A 20,324-nucleotide genomic window follows, 5' to 3' on the forward strand; every position below is an offset into this window, starting at 1 on the left:
GGAGCTGTTCTCAGAGTTCTATATATTAACTCTTATCACCAGGATTTGCATGCCGGACGAGATTTCTGACATTCCACATGGGTGACACAATAATTGAAGCCAGCCGTGGGCTGTAAAATATTTGCATTCCCGCAGCTGTTTGTAGTATACAGCTATCTTACTATCTAACCATGTCATGGAAATGCAGCCCCTCAAGTTTCATAAGCAAAGCATTGTAAGGCTTGTCCTCTGGCTGCACTCACTGCTGGACTACAATGTCATATCTGCTCTTTATATTATACATGGATACAAGACATATCTCGTAAACTGAATCGACAGGACTCCGACATCAGCTCAGGTGTGCAAGATGTGTTCATAGCACATGAATGGCTGCCACAACACAACGGCTTTTATTAAATTAAGCGGTGGAATCCTGTTGAACCAGTAATAAGAAAATCACTATATATTACATCTCTACTGGAATCGACAAGACTCACCTCATCAAGGCAACGTTCATAAGTTTCCCGTTGGGTTTCATTGGCTTGAGCAAGAGCAGTGTTTTCAGCCTGCAGAAGACAATAAAATGAGAACAGAATTTACAAGTCAGATATAAAGAAACTATAGGACCAATTGCTCAGTACTTCATATGGGCTGATCACTGCAGGTTTTGGTGACTCTAAAAGGAAATGTATTACATGACTTTTGGCACTTCTTCGGGAGGATCATGGAAGAGCAGATTATGGAGAATTTACACTGGTGCAAGTGGCCTACATTACATTACCACCACTTACAATGATCCAGTTACTAGAACAAAACATTATATCTAGGGAGGTCCAAAGGACCCAAAATACTTTAATCCCACTTTTTGTATGATGATGGTTTAACAAGATTGAAGCAAGAACAAAGGAGTTTAAGCTTGGATATTGATAGATAAAATGGACCCCAGTGGACTTTCTGCCATTGACAACTCCTACACGCAGCTGAAATTTTTTCTCTAGCCTCATCGTTCCTGGGCAATAAGGGCCATTAGCTTTGAAGTCTGGCATGTTAATTAGGCTCTGTATTGTCAAGTGGGTGGGACCAAAGCAATATTATTAAGGACCAATTAGAGGCATATACTTAGCCAGGAGCAGTCATGGGGTGTTTTTCTAACACCACCAACTTGACAGTACAGAGTCTATTATCATAAACTAAAACTATCCACACCAATTGCTTGGGAATGGCGGGGGCTAGTAAAAAAAAAAAAAAAAATCTATTAGAGAAAAAACTGGAGTTGGTGGAAGCGATGAAAGGTTCTCTTAAAGAGGATATCTCTCCACTCCTGACATGCCCGTTTTAGGGAATACCGATACCATCTTGTATTAGAACTATGCACTAGATCATTCCTCTGTTCCTCCTCTAGAAAGTTGATGATTTGGCAACTGGGAGTTACCATTCATCTTGTCAAAGGGGTGTGTCCCTATAAAGTTTGACATTGTCAATACTGATTTATAGTGTCAGATTGTGTAAGGACAATGCACTTCCCACAATGCTCCAGGATTGTTATGTAATGTGGAATACAAGTATTTACTATAAGGTTTGACCATTTCAGAGAAGCGATTTTAGACTACCAGTACTACAGCTCAAACCCCTCTGCTCTGGCTTCAATCTTTTTGGAGCCTTACCATGTAACATTACGTAATGTTTGCACAATGATAACATTATTATTTGGTTTTAAATAATTTAGGATTGGATAACCTCTAAACTACCTCTTCCTTATTGTACAAGTGACAGGTCTGGTTAATGCTAGTTCTGGGGAGCCTTTATCGGTATGTAAGAAACATTCAATAGGGAGGAGGAGACGACAAGCTGCTGCCAGACACTTCTGGCAATGGCTTATCTACTGGTAAAACAAAAGCATGAACTATGTGGAGATCAACCTTCATGTCCCCAAAGTCTGTCGAGAGGGGACAGTCGAGAGGCCTCAGCAGACACTTCTGACCCAACAGCTGATCACAGACTTAGTTGGTAGTTGCCTATAATATAACATGTGAAGGAATTTCTCTAACCCATGTGGATATACAATTTAGTAATTGTTCCCTAAGGATTTTTTTTTTAGTATTTCACTAAGCCTAGGCTTTGGTGCAACTCTAATATATGGCCTCTCATGCCAAATAATGTGAAGGATAATCCTTGAAGACTTGGTTCATCACTGGCATTATTTACGTGCTACCTGAAAGGAGAGACAAACACGTTCTTAGAATACCCCTCACCTCAAGCTCCCGCAATCGCTCCAAAAGTTCCTGAATGACCAGTGGTTCAGACACCCCTCCACCAAGGAGCCGGATCTCTTCCTCCACCTCAGACGTCATTCTCTAAACACAGAGGATACACCAAATGAATGATATTAGGTATGTAGACAAAACAGTATCCATTGCTAGACTTCAAAACAATGGAAACAGAAAATATGACATTTGATATGGTCAGAAATAGAAAGGCCACATATCCATTAAGACGCAGAAGCAAACTAGGGTCTAAAAATACCAAATAGCACATATTGCGTTGTATGTACATGTGAAAGAATTTCCTGCCATCTGTGACCTTTATCACAGCTGAACATGAACCACAAAAAAAATTAACATCCCATTTAGATACTTTCTTGCTTTCTGGCAATTGGCTGTTAGTAAAGAGAATAGATTTAACAGTTTCCTTTATTGCATTGCTGCCCGAGGTGGCAGATTTTGGGTGACTAGCCTCATGTGGACAGTAATGGTGACCATACCATCTCAAAACAGATCCAACCAAGAATATAATCTAAGAGAATTGAAGAGATTATATAGAAGGTTGATCTAGTCATTTATGTATACAGAATTTTCAGTAGCCAGAATGGCCAGACATTCCAGGACCTGGAATCAAAGTCATGCGTTTCTGGAAGTGCTGATTCCCATTTCTGGATTTTAGCTCTTTTTTGGTCTATGGATAATTTCTTTATTTGTATGACCAAAATATGGCCTTTACTTTATGCAACTTAATCATTTCTGATACCGGAATGAAGCCTTGCTATTACAAGTCAGAAAGAAATAGCAAAAAAACAATATTATTAGAGATGAGCGAACAGTGTTCTATCGAACACATGTTCGATCGGATATCAGGGTGTTCGCCATGTTCGAATCGAACACCGCGTGGTAAAGTGCGCCAAAATTCGATTCCCCTCCCACCTTCCCTGGTGCCTTTTTTGCACCAATAACAGCGCAGGGGAGGTGGGACAGGAACTACGACACCGGGGGCATTGAAAAAAATTGGAAAAAGTCATTGGCTGCCGAAATCAGGTGACCTCCATTTTAGACAAATAGTGGATTTCAAATCCGGGTCATATGAGAATGTGAACTTTGTGACTATGAGACAGGGATAGCTGTACAGGCAGGGATAGCTAGGGATAACCTTTATTTAGGGGGGAATGTTATTAAAAATAACTTTTTGGGGCTCTATCGGTGATTTTGGCCAATGCATTCTATTAGCCCGATGAAGTAGAGCTGAATGGTGTGCTAAGCACACACATTCAGCTCTACTTCATCGGGCTAATAGAATGCATTGGCCAGCGCTGATTGGCCAGAGTACGGAATTCGGCCAATCAGCGCTGGCTCTGCTGGAGGAGGCGGAGTCTAAGATCGCTCCACACCAGTCTCCATTCAGGTCCGACCTTAGACTCCGCCTCCTCCAGCAGAGCCAGCGCTGATTGGCCGAATTCCGTACTCTGGCCAATCAGCACTGGCTAATGCATTGTATTGGCGTGATGAAGCAGTGCTGAATGTGTGTGCTTAACACACACAATTCAGCTCTACTTCATCGGGCTAATAGAATGCATTGGCCAATCAGCGCTGGCCAATGCATTCTATTAGCGTGAACTGAGTTTGCACAGGGGTTCTAGTGCACCCTCGGCTCTGCTACATCAGATTGCTACATCTGATGTAGCAGTGCCGAGTGTGCATCAGATGTGTAGTTGAGCAAAACTGACTCAGCACTGCTAAGTCTCTGCATTCGCATAGGAATGCATTGGCCAGCCTTCGGCCAATCAGCGCTGGCTCTGCCGGAGGAGGCGGAGTCTAAGGTCGGACCTGAATGGAGACTGGTGTGGAGCGATCTTAGACTCCGCCTCCTCCAGCAGAGCCAGCGCTGATTGGTCGAGTTCCGTACTCTGGCCAATCAGCACTGGCCAATGCATTTCTATGGGGAAAAGTTAGCTTGCGAAAATCGCAAACTGACAGGGATTTCCATGAAATAAAGTGACTTTTATGCCCCCAGACATGCTTCCCCTGCTGTCCCAGTGTCATTCCAGGGTGTTGGTATCATTTCCTGGGGTGTCATAGTGGACTTGGTGACCCTCCAGACACGAATTTGGGTTTCCCCCTTAACGAGTTTATGTTCCCCATAGACTATAATGGGGTTCGAAACCCATTCGAACACTCGAACAGTGAGCGGCTGTTCGAATGGAATTTCGAACCTCGAACATTTTAGTGTTCGCTCATCTCTAAATATTATAGTGAAATAGTAATGCTCAGGCTAGGTTCACATTTGCGTTCCGCTTGGGGACCCCTAAACCTAACCCGCTTAAAGTAGTGGTTACCTGCGGTAACCCATGGACCCTATGTGGGGTTCACCGGGTTTCCACCTGAAGAGGGTTAAAAATGCTTGCAGCCCTTTTCTCTCTACATCTTTCAAGCGGAAAGGGAAACGGATCCCCAAACGAACTTCAAGCGCAGGTGTGAACTCCGCCTAAGAGTTGATATAAATCTACAATAAAAATTATACAGTGTATAACAAATAATGTAGCCTTACAATACATAAACTATAAAATACTAGAACGCATAACAAATATAATGCTGCCTTTACTAGTAACAGCTGCCAGTGGATCCTACACAAGTCCACTTGGCAGAAATAGAAGTTGCGTGTCTCCAATATACTAAAGTTATAGATTTCTAGTCTAAGTCATATGAGCTCATCCAATGTTTCTGGATGAATTATCTATTCACCATTTCAAATACTTAGAAAGCCATGTGAATTTGGTTACAGAGAAGACTCTGTATTTACAGCTCTGTGTGTACCAGATGTATAGAACATTCTGAACATAAATTGTAATAGGCGAGGATTACATACAAGAAGGTCTGTATTTACTCCCTTTCAGATAATAAAGTGGACTTAACCATGCAGAGCCTTTTCCTTTCCCTAGATATACCAAGGAGCCAGCAGGCCTGCAAAATATGGTTCTTGCGAGAAGGTAACCTCTTCGTGTTTTAGTGACAAATAAGTGACTAGACATTTCCCATCTGGTTGGAAGGATTAGAGAGATTAGGTCTTTCCCTGTATGCCCAGCCTCCTGTGTTATATGCACATGTGGGGAGGCTATATCTGGATCCTCAGAGACAGATCATCCTGTGGGTTTTTACTCCACAAAAATCTGGGGATACATAGGCAAAATCTGATCCTGCTCTCACCTCGTATGTGATGTCATACCCGGAAACTGGATGCGTGCGGGGTCCACAGCATGTCACTACACCTGCACACAAAACAAAGATCAGCATTATTTCAAGCATAAATTACACATACTCCTGGGTGCAAGTTAAACATCAATTATATAGAGTGATCTTCATGTGTGATTATCAGTCATAGCTCATACGCTGGATACTATACCATTAGAGCCAGGGGTCTAACCCAGGCCCATTATTCCCTAGAGACCTTAATCACATCTGTTTGTGACCTCTTTAGTGATGTGTGTTCTTTAAGCGCTCTGCACGGTACAATGCACAGCATTACAGCTCCGGCCTTCTGGGCCATTCTGTAATTAAATGCTTGACTCTGTAGAACGTATAAGAACCTGATCGGCACGACCATACCAGTTACCTCACATTACCCTTGTGCTTCAAAAGGACACTGCAGCTACAGACTGGCGCAAGCTAAGGAGCACTAAGAAAATACTGTAACCAGCTAGATAGCAGCGGAGAGAAATGCTGCCTTACGCTGATATGCGGCAATGCTGCCTTATCCAAATATACAATACGTCTCATCACCTTCCTAACCGGTCCTTTTATTAGCCACTGTAACTGGGTAATTCATAAATAAGCAAATACACATACTACTATGCGTGAACATATATATATGCCCTTGGTCATACATTTTTTCTTCACCACTTTCTAGTATGCCTCTTTGTCAGCCATAGTTCACACAAGTGATGCTTGCTATATAGCTGTATGATTTTCAGTTCTAAAGAGCATATTTGGGGTGCCAAGATCAGTCAATGATCTCTTCACTTTCTCATATTGGGGTAGTACTTTTTCAGGCCAGTGACATCCCATCCAGTGAGTCTCATGGCCATGCTGCAGCTCAGTCCCATTTCAATGAATGGGGCTGAGCTGCAACATCAAGTAAGTAGTGACTAACCAATATGCTAAATTTAAAAATAATACATCTGAAGCAAAAGTTATCCAAAAGAAGGGGTGCACATTAAGCTCCTGTATTTAACAGAAACTGGCTTTGATCTAACTACATAGTGTGTTCGTTTTTTTTTTTTTTTATCTTCGGAGACATTTGAGCTATAAGTACTATGATCAGCTATAACACTGGACCCACTTACAAGTTAGAGCTCCTGTCACATACAGAGATATATGAGGCAGCAGGACAACAGTCAGCTCTTGAAGATTATGTGCCAAATAGGTTGGTCAGCACATCTCCAAAATAATAACAGGTCTTGTAGGACAGTGTATGCCAAAAGAGGTGAAAGGAGGGACAACAGGTAAACTAGAAATAAGGTCATGGTACCCACAGCTCAGTGATAGAACCAAGGATAGCCAAGTCCACCAGAGAGCTAAAGCTGCAAAATGTACTGGGTAACCAAAATAATAATAATAATAAAAAAAATAATAATAATAAATTTTATATATAAATATAAATATATATATATATATATATATATATATATATATATATATATATATATATATATATATATATATATATATATATATATGCACGCGAGTTTGAGAATGCAGAGTGATGTTCTGGGCAATATTCTTCTAGAACCCCCTGGGTCCTGACACTCATGTGGATATTACATTGATAGCCCTCGCAGGCAGGGCCCTCTAACCCACTGTGCCAGTCGGTCATTGTTAGTATTATATCTACCTGTATATTCTGTGTATTGTATGTAACCCCCAAATTGCATGTAACCCCCAAATGTAAAGCACCATGGAATTAATGGTGCTATATAAATAAATAATAAAATGGTAATAGCCTCTTTTGTATGATCACTTGCCAAACTTAAGAGAAGTTTAGAAATGGTTTGCAGAACATGACAAGAGGGAAAAATGTGGATTTGATCTGAAAAACAAATTGGATGCATGGTGAACCACCTCACAAAAAAGTGGACCCTTCACGAGCTCTTTGCATCATTTAATAGCCCCCACTCCACTGATTCCAACAGTTGGCTTTTTTCTATAGCTCCCACCATTCCTGAGCAATAACTGCTCAGACATAGGGCTGCAACCCTGAGCTCTGACACTGGATGCCTCTGATCGGAGCCCTGAATCATGTCCCCTGCCTGACATTACAGAGCTTAAATAGCACATCAGGCAACAAAACTAACTGAAATGATAGCTTAGGAATGGAGGAAGCCAGAGGAAAACAAAAAATTGGAAAACTGCGTTGGAATCAGTGGAGCAGCAACTATAAACAGAAACTAAGCACTGGAGTTGGGGACGGTAGCCAACATCTTAGTGCCAGATACCAAAGAAGTCCAGGCCTCAACAGGTTAAAGAGAGACTTCTACATTATTATTCAGGTTATTTTGATATCAAGACAGATTGTAGGTTTCATAAAGTTTATAATCCATAAAATGGGTCACATCATAACCATAAAGTAACAGAGCACATAGCAATCTAAGTAGGTATAAGTAGGAATGGAGAGGTGTGCATATGAACAATAGATCATACATAAAGATTACATAACTCAAAACTCTAAAAATAAAGTTTTTTGAAAGTTTAGAATAAAAAATAAACAAGAAAAAGAGCCAGCATTCCTGCAAGTGAAGTAGGGCTGTCAATTGCTGACCACGATCACGTAGTCAGCCTCTGCCCTGCCATCGGTTTGGTGCTGTTAGGAATGCCAGTGATATATCTCGGAACACTGCATTGCAGACACCCCAGCACATCCAGTACCACTCCTCCACACCATGCAAGAACACACATCAGAGCCCAGCTCCAGGGAGTTATTGCTCTGTATGCTGGAGTAATGCAGCGTGCCGGTGACATGAGGACATTCTAAAAGGAATGTGAGAGCCTTTCTATCTGACCTGAAAACTGCACGCAACAAGGGACACGATCACAGCCCAATCAAAGCACTGGCCATATGTGCCAATGGTCAGGAGAATAGCACTGGACTCTCTGGTGGGGGTAGCCGGCAATGCAATTACATTACCTAGAGAGATGTCATTATTGTGATTGACAAAGCACTTACCATAAAAACCATAATCTACACCCTCTAAAGCAAATTGCTATCACTACACTCAAACACTAGGCACAATGTCACTGGTGCGCCCTGCCAATTATTTATTATGGTGGGGTAATGCTTGGTTTATAGTTTGTAATGCATTGATATAATTGTATATTACACATGGACTCGTAACTAAAAGGAAACCAAGTAGTTTACCTGCAGCAGCCTGGGTACAACAGGCATAAAAGCACAACTATGACAATAGTCAATCTTCTATCAGTGGCTGGAAATGGAAAATGCTTCTTCTATTTATCTATTAAGGTCAAGGACATGCAGACAGACTTGATAAATTTAATAAGGTATAACACCGAATAAAATACTGTTTGCCCTGAAATCATCAACTTTCTGTATAGTAAACTCGGATACTTCTACAGCAAGTGACTATATATTATCTATACAGCCAGTGGCGAGAGGTCATGTACTTTGCTTGTGCCATGGCCTAATGGCCACTAATCACCAAGGCACCAGGCTCAATCATATGCATGTCAGGTAATATGGCACCATCAATGCCAGGAAGGTTTGCCACACTAAACTATGGAGAAGGTGAAGTCTGCCCTACATCATACAAAATGATGAGGGTGAAGTCTGCACAAGTCACAAGGTCACATATAACCCAAAAAAACATTGCTGGAAGAGGAGTTTGTTCTATTAAAATCTAAATGAAGAAATCCACTCAATGATATTTAAAGTGTTGACTAGGATAAAAATAAGAGACATCATACAAGTGAACTGCAATACCACATACAGCCCAAGTAATACAGTGGCGCTATTCCTGTGCAAAAAAAAAAAGGCAAGATAATTTCGCTTAATCCAGAAAAGCCCCCTTCCATCAAAAAACAAAACAAAACCCCACAGCCCTTCTAGAGTAAATGCATCCGGATTATATGGCTGTGATTATTGTAACAAACAGATCATTTGCATACGTGCGTTACGATTTGCATGCCTATTTGGGAGCGACAGAGCTGGGGGTGCTATGAAAAGTGATGACTTTGCTTACTGCAGTGTCCTCAGAGGACCGACTAAACTTCTCAGACACCGCAAAACATCACACTCACATACCACAAGTTCCAACCTGTCACAGACAAAAAAAAAACAAACGCACTTTAACTGGTTCTAAAATATAATGAGACTGTATTGTATGGAAGACTTCAAGCCTTCTGTATACCTTGTAACCATTACCATTAGACAGTGTCTTCTGCAATCATTCCAAGCATCCTCCTTATTAAGCACTGCACCCAGCACAAGCTCCGGACCATTAAAGAACAGCTATGTCTTTTGTGAAAAGATGTCTTCTATGCATGTGACCCTAGGTATCTGCAAGGCAGGAGATGGGCTTAATAGCTTCAAGTCTATGGAATGAGAGCGACACCATTATTGCTAGTATAATCATAATCATTGTATTGCTTAGGCACGTAAACATTAAATCACTGCCACAGGATTGCACAGCACTGCAACAGATGTAGCGCTCATCCATAACATCTCTGACCTTAAACCACTGCAGCTATAACTAGCCAGGCTAACTTTGCACATTCAGAGGAGCAGGGATGAAATTGGCGAAGCAAAGCAGATCTGGGTAAGAATTTACAAGAAAAAAAAAAAAAAAGTCCAATTTATTTAGAAAGGCTTTGCAGCTTGATATTCAGCAATGACAAATGTAGCCAACGAGTAAAAAAGAAAAAGATTGTAAAGGGCACAAAGTGTCAATAAAATAAGAATGTGCTCTTCACATAGAAATCATCATCACTGACACATATAGATAAAGGCATAAGTGACCTTGTGAGCGAGCCAGAAAATTTAAGGGGGAGTTGAACTACCGCTTACTTACAAGCTATACATTAAGAAGCAAATGTGGTAACTTAGTGCTACACCAAACTTTATGATGGAGGTTGCAAGAATGGCAGAACGACAGTCTATTTATATTCAACACACATCAGCTCTGCTAAGTACTGACTTTTCCAGTTTTTATTATATTTTCTAAAATCCTCAAATTCTATAGATTGGGCTCCAAAGAAAGACACAAGAGGGGCTTTCACACCACATCTCTCACTCACTGGGAGTGTAACTACAGCTGACACATTGTAGCACTGCTTATATTAAAATACGCTAAACATCATCAAACGTGGCACATATACAGCACAGTGGGAACACATGGTCGTGAACATTGAAAACAGACAGACAAGATTTCAGACCACAGACAGTCCTTTTCCCCCTTTTCTTGTCCTGTCAGCATGATTGTGCAAAGACTACATAAATACAAGGGAGCAGGCCACTACCAAGTCACCATTGTCGGGTAAAGGTAACGTTCCAAGCACCAGAGACGACAGGGGTCTGCAGACATTGTAAATGAGAAGATATACACCATATCTACTACACCGTCTGACTGATCACATCACATGGCAAAACAACAAGGCCATGGCACAATATGCTGCATAAAGTTTATTCCGAATAAAAAAGCCTCAACCGTGATATCTTACAGTACTAGCCTTTAGGGCTATTGTTAACACATAAGGCGATAGGCATACAAGTTGGCAGGGGCGCAATTTGTACACAAGTAGACTTTCCAACAAAGGGGTCTACGCTGCTGATGGGAATGCAGGGATGAAAACGTGAAGGTCATCAAAATCCAGAAGCCTAGGCAAGTAGGGAAAGAAATGGGTAGAAATGCCGCTGCCAACTCACCCCTGCTTGGTTGCCTTCTTTGCTCTCACTTCATGGAAGCTCTTAGAGAGCCGGCTGCCTTGGTTATTGTGCTGCATTGTTAGCTAGCACAGGCGCAGCAGGGAAGAAGGGAGGGGGCTGAGGGATGTGGTGATGGGAGGGGGGCAAGGCTGAATCCCTGCCAGTATCAGCGTGTGCTCATCCCGGCCTGTAGCGCCTGTCCCTCGCTCTCCTCTTCTATGATGTAAAGAGAGGCCCACGTCACATACACACATGCACTGCAGCCTAAACTCCCCCTGAGGGAGAATCCTTATCCTACCCTCATAACAGCAAGTGCTTTCCCTTCTGTCACACAACAAAGAAGGGGGGGCTCTGACCACATCAGTAACAGCTTCCTCGGTCAAGGTCAGACATTAAACATGGTTCTCCAACATAATCCTCCAAATCCCTAATACTATCTTTTACATTATTATATGCACTTGGAGAGAGATGCTTGTGTTCAGTCGCTACCAGCACCATCACTCTGCGTTACTAGTAAGCGTTAACCAATTCACCATCCGTAAGAGCAAAGCGTTAAGAGGAGATTTTGTCATATCCGTGCATTACTATTCAACATGCATATATCTAGAACAAGACGCCATCATCCTCCAAACATAAACAGGTCATGTCTCTAGAGGTTCCCAGGCCTGGAGATATGCAAGATAATACAGTCAAAATGGAGATAGGGTAAGCCCAAAGCGAGTCTGTCATTTTAATCCAACACTATAGTTAAGGTGACTATACGTACAGTAGATTAAGGTCAGTCAATCCCGCCAAATTCTGTCAGGACTGGCCAACCATTGAACGTGTATTTGATGTTCAGCCAAAGTAGATATAAATGTGTCAGGCATATTCCCTTAGTTCCCAGGGAAGATAAGTCACTGCCAGAGGTGTCCGACAATTACCCCATTCCACCAAGTATGCAAGCGTATGAGGGGAGAAGAGAGGAATAGCTGTTAAACAACAAGGGATTGAACTACACTTATTGATTGTGTATGGCCACCTTAAGTCTCATCCGAGAGTGAAATGAGCAACAACAAAAAAATAATAGGTTTTATAAATTAGACCACCCCTTAAAGTAAAAAAACATTCCAAGCTGCATGAAACTAAACAAAGTCTATATTATCTGCTATTGCAGTAGATATATTGAATAAAATCTATTATTCACATAACCTAGCAGTGAACTCTGAGTTAGTAGAGGTTGGCACTCTGCTCAGGCCCTTATCTATTACCCAATGTGGGAAGCTAGAAAGTGTTTCACTTGGGAGGACCTACCTTGTCTTGTGGTACCCAGACAACACATTGGAGCAGATTTTCTAATCTTATCTCATTTGTACAAAATTAGAATAAGGGTGGGTGCAAATTCATGACCGGGTCTCCACTAGAAACTTTGTCACAGAAACCACCAAAGAGAGAGTGGAGAGAAGAGTCTCGCTTTCAGTTCTGAAACCTAGGACACCCGGCAGACACAGTTATAGTCAATGAGGTCCGTCAGTGTCCGTGTGTAACCACTGCTTTAGTGTTCTGTCTCTCCGTCATTCGGGTCCCCCAGACCTGAACAATGTAGACCACGGCTCTGGTGTGAACCTAGAGTCAGCAATTTTAAATAGCATGTTTAGGCTGTCTAAGATTATACCAACTACTACAATTCGGGTCACAAATTAATCTCTATCCCTTTAACGAGTCCCATTTCCTTATCAGGCATGACAAAATTAATTTAGTAATGGCTAAGGCTGAGTTCACACCTGCGCCTGCTTTCCGTTCAGGAATTCTGCCCCGAATCTAAATGCAGGGCTTTTCTCTCCACATTTTTCGGGCAGAAACCCAGTGGACCCCATTATAGATGTGCGGGATCCATAGGTAACTGCTTTTTAAGCAGATTAGGTTTCTGTTTCTTGGGTCCCCAATCAGACCCGAGGAATGGAAAGCCGACCGTTAGTGTGAACCTAGCGTAAGCATTGCGTTTAGTAAATCCGCCCTATTTCTTTGAATGGGCACTGTGTGATGCTCATTTTTTCCTGTGGTGACACTACCAGATATCTAACCGCTTACATTCAGGGTACGCTGGATATTATACCTCATTGTTGGGTGTCCCAGTATTGGAGACAGTATCTGTGATCCGCTTAATTCCCAGCTAAACAAAATCTGAAAATATGCAGTGAGATTATGTAAATCCAATCGCGGTGTTACGAGTATCACCCGAAACGCGAAAGGACAACCACTTTCAGATTCATTTTATTTTCTTTGCTGACAGCAAGTAATTAATACAGACGGGTGAGATTAAGTACAGAAAGAGGTTTGTTCCATCTTTCATTATACACTAGAAGATATGAGATCTGGGACAGGTACTCCAATTACAGCCTAGGGACATCATCGCCCCCATTGCAGTTCTTGAGCACAATATGCTACGGTTACTCCCATATTATTATTATGTACAAATCACCCATTGCCAGGAATGGAGAATAGAAACTGGTACAGCCATTTCATACACAGAAGAGCTTCTCAGCAATGACAGGGTTAACAGCTGTTGTGTGTAATGTCAGTAGACGTCCAGGCACCACTGCAAAAATTCAGCACCCTGCAAAGGTAACCATACCTTTCACTGTCATAACTCCCTAGGCTTTGCCAACACACAGGTCAAAATAATGTCCATTTCACACTTTAAGTGAAGGGCAAAGCCTTCACTAACGCGTTTCACCCTGCGGCCTGGCTCATACGAGTGACTGTACTCTCGGACAACAGCTGTGCATGGGTTATGTAAGGCAATATACCCCCTCCTCCTCTTTACCTCTAACAGAGCCTAAAGTATTCATTATTACATATAGACATGTGAGGTCTCAGCTGTACATCTGGAGACTACCAATCCCATTGCACCTAAACCTTGGCATCCATGTGCTTCACAGTTAGATCTCACATTAGGCAAACACACGTGAACAGATAGACAGCCACTATTATTTCTGCTCACATGGAGATGACAAATATTTGCACATAATATAACTGGCAAGACCACCTAATGTCTAACAACAAGAGATGTTAGAAAACCTGGGTTATTATTAACGTTGTCGCCATACAATCTGTATTTTTCCATAAATTAAATTAGACACTTGTACCACTTGCTCCTTCTATTCAATCTTAAGTGGTCAAACATACATAACAGTATTTTTATTTTTTTGCAAAAACAAGACCTGAGGTGAAATAGTCCCATACAGACTGTACCAGGGATATATGGCCAATGCAGGGCCAGATGTAGGATTAGTAGTTTTTTACGTGTCAGTACATATTTTCAATTATATACTGTACTTTCAGTCTTGAAACAAGTCTGTGTCCAGGTTCGGAGCAGACAATTGCTACCCAGCAGGTATGATGTAGGCCAAGGCTTTACTGCCTCATGGGAAGGGTAGAGGGGACCTAAAAAAGTCTTCCCGTAAACATAACCGTATCTTAATTTGTAGACAAGTTAATGTCTGAAAATATAAATTAAAAATTTTGCAGATTTTTAAAGATTTTCTGTTATCATAGTGATGAGTCTGTTGTTTGTATAGGATGCCAATGGATACAATCATTAAGGGAGCGTTCACACTACCGTCGGTGTCCGACAGGTAGTGTCCGCTCCAAATCTGTCACGGACATTAGGAGCGGACACTAGCTGTGTCCGTGACACCTGTCATTCATTTCAATGGGCATCGGGTGCGTTCTTTTGCACTCCGTGCCCGTCCTTCCCTGTCCACAAGTGAAGATGTCCGACTTCTCAAGCGGACAGAAGAACCCTGCATGCAGGGAAGGACGGGCACAGAGTGCAAAAGAACGCACCCGATGCCCATTGAAATGAATGACAGGTGTCACGGACACAGCTAGTGTCCGCTCCTAATGTCCGTGACAGATTTGGAGCGGACACTAGGAGCGGACACTACCTGTCGGACACCGACGGTAGTGTGAACGCTCCCTTATGTAGGAACTTTGCTTTCATGGAACTTATCAAAAATCCTGCAAGGATGTCCTAAGTGTGGCCGGGTTATCTTTCCGTGCATGTAGTGTTCCTGTCCACAATAAAGAAATGACAGAGTTTCTGACAAGTTCCAGACCATAGAATGTTTTTGCATTCATGTCATCTCCACTGGTAACCCATCAAGATAGAAGACTTGCCACTATGAAGTCTGCTAATTTTTTATTTATAAATGTTTACTATTTGTCTAAAAATTTAAATATGATTATGTTTATGGGAAAACTCCTTATAGGCTGAGGAAACGTAGCCTTTTTTTTTGTTGCAAATTTTGCTGCAGATTTTTGAGCCAAAGCCAAGAAAAAGAATTTCAGCAATGTGAGGCCTCAGGGTACAGTTTTTGGGCCCTAAAGCTGCCCATTCTGCAGGGTCTGTGTTATAGTGGAGTAGGTTTGTATACCCGATACCAAATGTAACAACTCTAAATCCATACACTTCTATTAATGCAGAACAAGGATAGCTAAAAGTGTTGTTAACTCAGTTGTGTGCATTACATACGTGGTATACTCCTATTTGTCCAAACAGTTGCAGAATTAAATCCATCTATTTCTTTAGGAGATGAGGCCAATTCAACTTCTTCAAACTAAGCAATTATTTTCTAACACAAAAGTAAACTATAAGAAAAGAGGAAGCATGCGATGTCCATCATGAACAAACCATTAAGCAATGGCTCAGTGAAACCCAAATGTAAAGTGCAGGATGCATGTATGCGGTTCTTTTTATTTTTCCTTTGAACGGAAGTTAAAAGCAAAATAGGGATACTATTGTCTGCCTACATCCGCTCCATGAAGAAGACATCCTTTGTGTTACAATGTAGCAGCAGCAGCCTGAAGTGTAATGTTTTATTCTACAACCTTCATTGAAGTTTTAGCACTACTCACTGGATAATGTAATACTTCCTTTCAGATCATAATACATGTGGATATCATACACAGGGGGTTGGTGGTCTTCCGTATAAACTATTGAATCTGAAACAAAGAGGAAATATTGATAAAAAAAGTAAATTTCCTATTTTGGATTTTCGAGCACATGGTCATGTTATGTGCTGTCCTACCGCGAAGAGTTGATCGATCGGAGCCCTAATGGACACTTTTGGATTTCCATTAGGTTCTAGTGTATGGCTGTCCCAGTAGCTGATATTGCCAATGGGATTTATATTAATTCCACCATCTCTAAATAAAGTTTTCATCTGACAGCTAAAATTAAACAAAAAAACAAAAACAAACTTCATGTAATTGTTCTTTACTTTTCCAGATATCATTGTCACAGGAGTCCGGGTTGTTTTACATAAAGTAATTACTTTGCAATCATTAGCTAAACACTACAGGAAGAACAAGTACTAGATAAGATGTACCTAGAGCCCTGTGTAAAATTAATTTGCAGTATAAATATGCCGGCTTGCTGATCTTTCAAGAATACCAATTATGCAGATTATAATGATTTTGGCTAATCACATGGGACAAATTAAAGTAAAATCACCGTCCCCATGGAGCGAGCACCTCTGTAATAAGCCGTGATATAAACATTAACACTAGGTTATCACCACTGGCAGATCACACCACACTATTTTAGAGGAAATTCACAGACTCTCTAAATAATCTGTCCTTCAGAATTCAGGGGAATCTCTGCAACAATGGAGAAAAACTTCATGACTATTCTACAGCACCTTCTCAGAAACAGGATTCTAATATAATATATATATATATATATATATATATATATATATATATATATATATATATATATATATATATATATATATATATGGCACCATAGTCCAATATGGGCCCATGCAACTCTGCTATCACACAATGTCTGGTTCTAAAACTGCACTGACAATACTCCAATACCCAGAAGCGGATGCAAGTAGAATAAATCCTGTGACTTTGGTCCCCCCAAAAATGAAGTGTCAGGGTATAGACCTTAAAGAGAGATTCTAGAAGTATTAGTTCAAGGAGAGACTATGGAATCTGACAGAGGCGGCATATGCGCCACTCCAAACCATTGTGTGTCACTGCATAAGGTCTGCTGTGCTCCATAAGGCGTCCATGCACCACACCTTCAATAGCTTTCAGACGATAGTGTGTGCATGTGTATGGAGACGAAGGAAGGAATAGCTGTGTGTTTTTAAGGAAGCTTTCTAGACTATAACTAGTTAATGTAACAATACAAGAACAGGAGCCATCACTGCAAATCTAGGATGGCTTTCAGAATAAACAGTCACCCAGCCTTTCTAGAAAAAGATTCAAGAATAGATGCTTTTTATGGGAATACTGCACATAACATATTGACATATATATATATATATATATATATATATATATATATATATATATATATATATATATATATACACACACACACATACATACATATATATACACATACACTGTATATATACACATAAACACACACACATTTTTGCACCTATTAAATTGAATTTTCAAGATTCAATAAAACAAGGTACCAGTAGACATCCCTGTAGTGGAATCTACTACTAGATGACATTTGCCACTACATGTGGATGATTTAGCAAAGAAAGAACTAAAACCTGCAATGATCTGCAGGGCAGCAGCACCGCTCAGCTGCATTGCGTGCCTTCATTGACTGTATTGTTCTCTTCACTCAGGCATTTACAATTAATAGGGACTTCCCATAGCCAGGGTAAGGCATAGACAGGGGGGGTAGGAGACCAGAGCACTGCCAACATTCGCTATTTTTAGCAGCATAGGACACTTTTTTTTTTCTTAAATAGAAACACTGCTCGTAGTCCATATAAATAAACAATCCACACAAACTTTTCAGCGTGCGTTTCTTCTTTGTTCATATCCTAGTTAATATCTGCTCAGTTTTTTTCATTAGACTGCAGTGTGAACTGCAGTGTGACGGGAAGAAAAGCGCAGCATGCTGTATTCATTCTTCCTATCAAAATGACAGACACCATGACAAAACGCTGAAGGGTTCTATTATGAGTCAATGGGCGCTGTTTGTGTCCAGTTTGATGGCTCCAGCACTGTGATATGGGTTTCCCTTTATAATGGTAACCACATCGCAGATGTTAATGTCTTAGTATGCCCATGGACTAATATTAAAAAAGAAAACTTGAGTATTTCTAAGACAAGAAACGGTTGGGTGAAATTTCACAACAAACAATCCTTTTAGCCAACCAATAACACACCGCCGGCAGAGTCTGAAATTTTTATTCGGTAAAAAAAAACACTAGAATGTTTCACTGAACATCTATGGCGACTCTGTGCAACAGTATACCTAGGAGACAAACCTGAGAAGTAAGTATCCAAGGGAAATTAAAGAGTTCTTGGAAGGAGGACAAAACTGCCGACCAAAAGGGAGAAACCTTAGGACAGGACCACACACAGTGTAGGAAACCAGTACCCAACATATCAACCCAGCCTTACAGATAGGCTAGGGTCACCTGAATCATATGACAATTTCCCCTTGTGAATTGATGCCTCTATTAGATCAGTGCGATGGTCAATACGAAAATGCACTCCTTGGAGAAAGACACTTGCAGTAAAGACATGTCCTCTTTATCATCAAAGCATATACAAGTCCATATTGGGAACGTGACACAGTAAGTGACAAAATGCTCAACACTCCAAGGAGTTCATTTGTATATTGACAAAACCACCAATATTTCGGCAACAAAGTCTCTGATCCACAACAGTTTGCTTGAGGAGACCCTAACCTATATGCTGGATTCTAGCGAGTCTCCCTCTAATCTCTCTAGGGTACAGGGCCGGGGTGTGACTGCATCCTCCAGACACCCTATAGCTATGGTGTCACTAAGAAATTCAGAAATCCCTTCAATACAAAGAAACGTTTCAATCTAGCATATGTAGCCTGAAAAAAAAAAAAAAAAAGCTAAGCAGATGAAAGACACAAGAAAGCGGCAAAACTACGATACGTTGATCACTAACACCAAATACAATTAGATACAATGAAAACAATACACAGCCTTGCCACATGGGCCCAGAGGAAGTTATGCATTCATAGAATTGATTTTTCATGACACAAAGAATCCCATTGTCACAGGGTTAATAATATACCCGAAAACCTGACAGGTGCTACATAGGCAGCAGACATCTTCCTGCAAAAGAGGTGTTATGAAAACCTGTCCACTCAAACATATAGAAAAGTCTGATCTCCATAGTACCCACTCTTAAAGAAACAGGAAACGGGCCAGGAAAGGCCACCCCAACGGCAGCTGTAATCAAACAGGGACAGGAAGTGAGGTGCAGTCTACTGAGGAAACCGGGAAAGGAGCACCAGCAGATTCCTCCTCCATTAGGAATGCCACAGCAGACAGGCACGGGGATCCTAATCCGTCGCTTTAGGCTACAATTGACAAGCCATGTAAAAGATCAAAGCCTGCCTGTGCCATGGTTTATACAGTCTTCCCCACATTGCACAGGGTATTTTTAGATGATTATTAACAACAACAGAGACGAATGTTCCTTTCAGAACAGAGCGAGCCTGGCATCATAGATAATTTTACTTCTTTCATTGATTTCATTTCTACAATTAAGAAATATTGCTCCTAGCTAACTGCATCAGATTAGAGAGACTCCTTCTTTTATGTTAGAAATTAGACATGCACGTCTCATCGCTCATACCCCCAGTCAAAGTAGTGCAAACCAATTTGTAACTGGTTACATTATTACACTAGAGTTGTATTTCTAATTCACAGTATGCTAATATAGTTATAGTTCTATAGAGGACATTAGTAGAGATGAGCGAACAGTAAAATGTTCGAGATTCGATATTCGTTTCGAGTAGCCCCTCAATGTTCGACTACTCGAATCGAATATCGAACCCTATTATAGTCTATGGGGGGAAAATGCTCGTTTCAGGGGTAGGCAACGTTCAATCAAATTATACTTACCAAGTCCACGAGTGAGGGTCGGGCTGGATCCTCCGAGAAGTCTTCTCCGTGCAGCGTCCCCGCGGCATCTTCCGGCTCTGAATTCACTCTGCCAGGCATCGGGCCTGGGCAGAGCTGACTGTGCATGTCCACACTACAAGCGGGCATGTGCAATCGGCTCTGCCCAGGCCCGATGCCTGGCAGAGTGAATTCAGAGCCGGAAGACGCCGCGGGGAAGCTGCACGG

At 41.3% G+C, this 20,324-nt stretch overlaps 1 protein-coding gene across 3 annotated transcripts in view; it reads right to left on the reverse strand.

Annotated features, from left to right (window-relative positions):
- NCKAP5L (NCK associated protein 5 like) overlaps positions 1 to 20,324 on the reverse strand; it is a 66,995-nt gene that overhangs the window by 29,366 nt on the left and 17,305 nt on the right. For 2 of the 3 annotated variants that reach the window (XM_075265510.1, XM_075265508.1), the window contains exons 1-4: positions 11,179 to 11,659; positions 5,451 to 5,512; positions 2,232 to 2,333; positions 477 to 545 (exon numbers count right to left, since the gene is read on the reverse strand). In XM_075265510.1, coding sequence (XP_075121611.1) covers positions 477 to 545; positions 2,232 to 2,330 — 168 coding nt within the window. In that variant the 5' untranslated portion in view covers positions 2,331 to 2,333; positions 5,451 to 5,512; positions 11,179 to 11,659. Of the gene's footprint in view, positions 1 to 476; positions 546 to 2,231; positions 2,334 to 5,450; positions 5,513 to 11,178; positions 11,660 to 20,324 lie in introns of those variants that run through there. The other variant, XM_075265509.1, reaches the window with a different exon arrangement.

The sequence above is a fragment of the Leptodactylus fuscus genome, chromosome 2, assembly GCF_031893055.1.
Source record: "Leptodactylus fuscus isolate aLepFus1 chromosome 2, aLepFus1.hap2, whole genome shotgun sequence".
NCBI lineage: Eukaryota > Metazoa > Chordata > Amphibia > Anura > Leptodactylidae > Leptodactylus > Leptodactylus fuscus.